The 5,291-nt window shown below is 28.8% G+C and overlaps 1 protein-coding gene across 1 annotated transcript in view; it reads right to left on the bottom strand.

Moving 5' to 3' along the window:
• LOC117179748 (protein kinase C) overlaps positions 1-5,291 on the bottom strand; it is a 70,866-nt gene that overhangs the window by 8,495 nt on the left and 57,080 nt on the right. The window contains exon 1 of the mRNA XM_033371817.1: positions 3,250-3,406. Coding sequence (XP_033227708.1) covers positions 3,250-3,307 — 58 coding nt within the window. The 5' untranslated portion in view covers positions 3,308-3,406. Of the gene's footprint in view, positions 1-3,249 lie in introns of the transcript that reaches the window.

Below are 5,291 nucleotides of genomic sequence, written 5' to 3'. Positions count from 1 at the left end.
TGATCTCCTGTAGCTTTAGCAATGAGCCGCAATCGATTTCGTGAAATCAAATCAGAAATAAAATTTTCAAATACTGAGGATGCTAATGATAAAGATAAAGCACGGAAAGTTCGTAAAATATTAAATTTATTCCGGCAAAATATTCAACAATTTCGTTTTTTCTCAACAGCACTTTCAGTTGATGAAATGATGGTTCGATTTTTTGGTCGTACGAGCTTGAAACAGTATCTGCCTTGCAAGCCTGATCGATATGGGATAAAGCTCTGGGGCTTATGTGCAGCCAATGGAAATCTATTCAATTTAGACGTTTATTGTGGCAAAAATGATCCAAGCATTGGAATAAATTTATTGGCATGTGCACTTGGCTCCAGAGTTGTTTTACAAATGATCAATCCACTTCTCAATAGCCTTTCACGAAAAAAATTATCTGATTATCATCTGTATTTTGATAATTTCTTTACCAGTCCAGATTTACTCATCCACCTGCATAAATGTGGTTTACGATCCACAGGAACTGTCCGTAAAGACAGAGTGAAAGAAAAGCATGAATTTGCAAAAAATGATCCGCGAGGATCGTACAAAGTAAGTCATGATCGCAACAGTGGGATGAATTTTATCAGTGTAATAGGCTCATAACAAGTCTCTATTCTTTCCACAGCATGTGGTATCACTCCCATAACCCCAGTGAAAAGATGTTCACGAGCTGCTCAAGAGAGAGTAGAACTAGGATTTCCTCGAGCTTTTTCTTTGTATAATAATAAAAAAAAAGAGACTATCGATATTCGTCGACCTCCAAGTTGGTGATAGTTGGGCAACGTAAACTTTGTTTGCGGCAGACGGACGTAATATTCGTGAATCATTTTACTCTTACTGCCCTTTTTATTCTTAATGAAAAAACTTTCAAAAACTTTCAAAAACTAAAAATTTTTAATTTCAAAAACTTTTTATTCTTAATGATTTTTCCGAAAAGCGCATCGTTTATTGTAAAAAAATTCATGAATATTTTCACAAAAATTTTGCCATTAAGACGCCATTATGAAAATACTAAAACGAAAAATCGACCTTTGAACCATGGATTCTCAAAGTTTAGACATTTATTCCACCCGTTAGTGAGATTCCAGATTAATTACAGACTCGAAAAGCTTTGGAAAATGGTTCTCAAAAAAAGATAGGCAGGAAAAATCACGTTTCTTTTTGTTTAAACTGCATTTTGGGATAATAAGTAAATTTTTTGAGAAATTTCATTGGCACCGTCGGAAAGAGGAGATCTTAAGCAATAAAAATATATGTGTCTCAATTTTTTCTAGTGTCGAATAGTCTTAGTTATTGGCCGTTGAAAAGCAGTGTACCGGTAGTGGCGTTTTGGCTGTTTAAGGGTTAAATGGTGAAAACTGTGTAAATAGCTCTTTGAATTTTAACTAGAACTATTTTCCGTGTGACAAGAAAGCGGCCTGGCGCCGCCAGACCTTCTAAAAACGTTTCCTGGCGGTATCAGGGCGCCAGGAATCGTAATAAATGTTTTGTATTCTCTTGAAACCTTTGATAAATATTAAAAAGGTTCTTTCTTCGAAATTTTTACAAATTTACATTTGAAAAAAGTGTTTCGAAACTTCACAACTTTAAAAAATATGATTGGACCTTTCAAAAAATTCTAAACCTTCTGAAGGTTTTTAAAGTAATTGAAATCTTTCCAAATTCTTTTTTAAGTCTGCATACATTTCTAAAGCTTTTAACTATCTTTTAAAATGGTTGGAATTGCCATAGAATGATCCAGACCCTATTTTGATAATTTTCAAGATCTTTTGAAAGATTTGACAATTATTTTTTCAAAATAAAAAATCATTTCAAATTTTTCCAGAAATCTTAAGATTTTTTTTGATTCTCTTGAAACATGGTAAAATTGGCAAAAAGCTTATCTTTTCAAAATCTTGAATAATATACAGTTTGTTCGAAATTTTTTGAAATCTTAAGATTTAAATTATTTTAGAATTTTTTGAACTATTCTAAAATTTGCAATCTTTCAGATTCTTTAGATACATAATGTGAAATATTCGAAAAAAATTTTAATCATTTTAAATTTTTTCAAAAATTACATTGCTTCAACTGTAATAGATGAATTCTCAAAGAAAAAGATGATTTTTTAACAAAAGAGAATACGAAAGAGAATATGAATTTTCAAACAAGAAGATTAATTTCTGCAAAACAAAGACCAATTTTCAACAAAATATATAGATTTTCAACTGCAATAGAAGAATTTTAAACAAAAAAGATAAAAATTATACTAACATGATGAATCTTTAAATGGAATACTTGAATTTTAAACCAAAGATGAATTTTTAACTAAAATACTGAATCTTTAACTAGAATAATTAAATTTTCATCTAAAAATCCGATTTTTTTACCAAGAAGATTAATTTCTACCAAAAAGACGAATTTTTACTTAAAAAACCCAAAATTGAATAGTAGAATTTTTAGTTAAAACATTAATTTTCAACCAGAGAGGAATTTTCGACTAAAATTAGGGAATATTCAATTAGCACAGTTAAAATTTCAGTTAAAAAAATGAATTTAGACAAAAAACTAAATACAGTAATATAAAACTACTTTTGGAAATGAAGAATCATTCTTATTTAATTTTAAATTGCAACTTTCAAAAAATTAAGCATGCTCTCGAAAACATTCCGATTAAAAAAAAATCCGTGAAATTCACAGGGATTTTCAAATATATAAAAAATTCCTCATAATTCCAGGTTTTCTTTATCCCTGGATAAGAGCATAATTATGAATTTTATTGGACATGTTTTAAAGCTCTGGATTTTTTTTAATTCCTCACGATCACTTACGACATGATATTCAAGGTAGAATATTGCAAAAATTTACGCTATCAATCTCGAATATTTTAATATGCTTCGTAAAATAAATAAAAATAAAATGATATATAAAATAGTAACATCAAGTATGTTCATTGTTCAGTTTCACCAGATATGAAGCCTAATACATTTGGTCCACGTATCAAAAAATAATTATGAGAATAGAACAAGCTCAATTTAGAGTTCAATTTTTGGACTGTTTCTCTTTGTCATAACAAACAATTAATATCTGGATAATCTAATGAATGATATTTATATATGAGAAACAGAAGAAATTATACTTATTTCCAGAAATTGAACAATTTTAACTAAAACCGTGAAGGAAAGTTGGAGGTTAATTTCACGGTTCTAAATTTACTTTACGGTTTACAATAAATACCTTTCTGAAAAACAAATGAAGTAGACGGTTCTGAAACATTTACTGCTAGAAAATCCATTTTAAATTTTAAAAACCTGCTGTAATTAACACAAACTTCTGCATCACATCCTATCCGACTCCTTAGCTTTTACATGACATGCGACCCGCTAAAAGAAAATATTCCTATATCGATATTGCAAATCGTGTGAGCCTCTGGCAAAAACCAGAGTGCAGACATATATTTCTGTCTCACACAGCGGACAGAACTTTCTAAACATTGTGCGTGCGCCGCCAACCATGGTACGTCATTCTTCGCGGGAAAATTCAAACTACTTAAAGTATGCAATTAAAAAATTTTTAATTATTTATAAAGATGCATTTCAATGTATAAATATTAAATTTACACTAAATATGTTTTGCATCCTCGGTTAGGCCAACTGTTTCTGTCCATTGCCGACGTTTTTTTTTATATTTTGCTGTAAAAGAATAAACATTTTATTCGGATCTTTATCCTCCCTAGAACACTTTTTAATCTAACTTTGATTTCCAAATCCATTAATTTTTTATATCTTTGGATTGGATTTACAATGTGCATGGAGCATAAACTTGCCATAGATAATATCGATACGTATAGTATCGATATGGTAGAAAAGAAGCGAAATTTAATATAAAATATTTAAAGAGATTGCTGTTCATTTGTTATTAATCCTTTCTGATATTAGTAGATTAAATAACGAATGTATTAAGTCGACCCGAAAATAATATAGTATATGAAATTCTTTATGACCAATTTCAAATCTTTGAAATTGTAAAAAAAATGAAATTAATCATTGGAAACTAATATTATAAAGATAAATATATTTGACGTCTTACTTGTTATGTTTCTATAAATTTCTTTTTCAGCTTAAAAGTTTTTCAATTTTTTACTAATAGAAATACTTGGAATAAATAAAAAGCCTTTACTCTTTTTGACTTCTGATATTAGTTTTAGTAAAAATAATTAAATTGTTAAAATCGATTACCATTTTTCAATCACAAGCGGGAGTTTAGTCATTAACCTTCAACATTGAATAATTCCAAACTGAAATCGTTTAAAATCAATGTTGAATTGAAAGCATTCAAAATAGAATAATCTTATATAATCGAAACATAGACACTGTTACGTTTAATTTTTCAAAATTGTGTGGTTTCACAGTTTCCAATTATAATATAACATATAACATAACATAAAATTTGTGGTCTTTAAAATAAAAAATTCACAACTTTCAAATAGTGAAAAATAAATATTTGTATTTCTTTCTTAAAATTTATGAATTTTATATTCAGAGCAATCCTTTAATATTCTGAATTTCTCGAATTCTTTTAATGCTCTGAATTCCACCAAATTCTTTGAATTCTCAGAATTCCTGAGTTATCTAAATGCTCTGAAATATCTGAACTTCTTGAATATTCCTAATTCCTAAAATTCTTTGAATTCTCTGAATCCCCTGTATTCATTAAATATTAAAAATTCTTTAAATGCTCTGAAATCTCTGAAACCTTCCTAATTCTATGAAATCCTTGAATTTTCTGATTTTCTCGAATTATTTAATTATTTAAAATTACTTCAATTTACTAAACGATCTGAAATCCCTGAGCTCTTTAAATATTCTGAATTCTCTAAAACCATTGAATATTAGAAATTCTCTGAAATTCTTACAATGCCCTGAAAACCTTGAATATTATAAATTTTCTGAATTTCTTCACTATTTGGAGTTCACTAAATTACATGACTTCTCTTGTATCTTTGAATATTAGAAATTCCTGAAATTCCTACAATTCTCCGAATTCCTTCAATATCCTGAATTGTTTCAAAATTTCTAATTCTTTACAACGCTTGAATATTCTGAAATCCTAAAATACTTTGAATTCCTTAAATATTATTATTATTATACCATTAAGCCATTTCCCTTTCGGGGTATGCGTGACTCACTCGGCAGGGGAAAGGAGTAGTGTGTGGATGGGATAGAGATTTTTCAGATTGATCCAGAATTCTCGTGCTATTTATGTAAATAACACGTTCG

The sequence above is a fragment of the Belonocnema kinseyi genome, chromosome 9, assembly GCF_010883055.1.
Source record: "Belonocnema kinseyi isolate 2016_QV_RU_SX_M_011 chromosome 9, B_treatae_v1, whole genome shotgun sequence".
In the NCBI taxonomy this organism is placed as follows: Eukaryota; Metazoa; Arthropoda; class Insecta; order Hymenoptera; family Cynipidae; genus Belonocnema; species Belonocnema kinseyi.
Note: the sequence above shows the minus strand (reverse complement) of the source record. Positions and strands in the feature narration are given on the sequence as shown.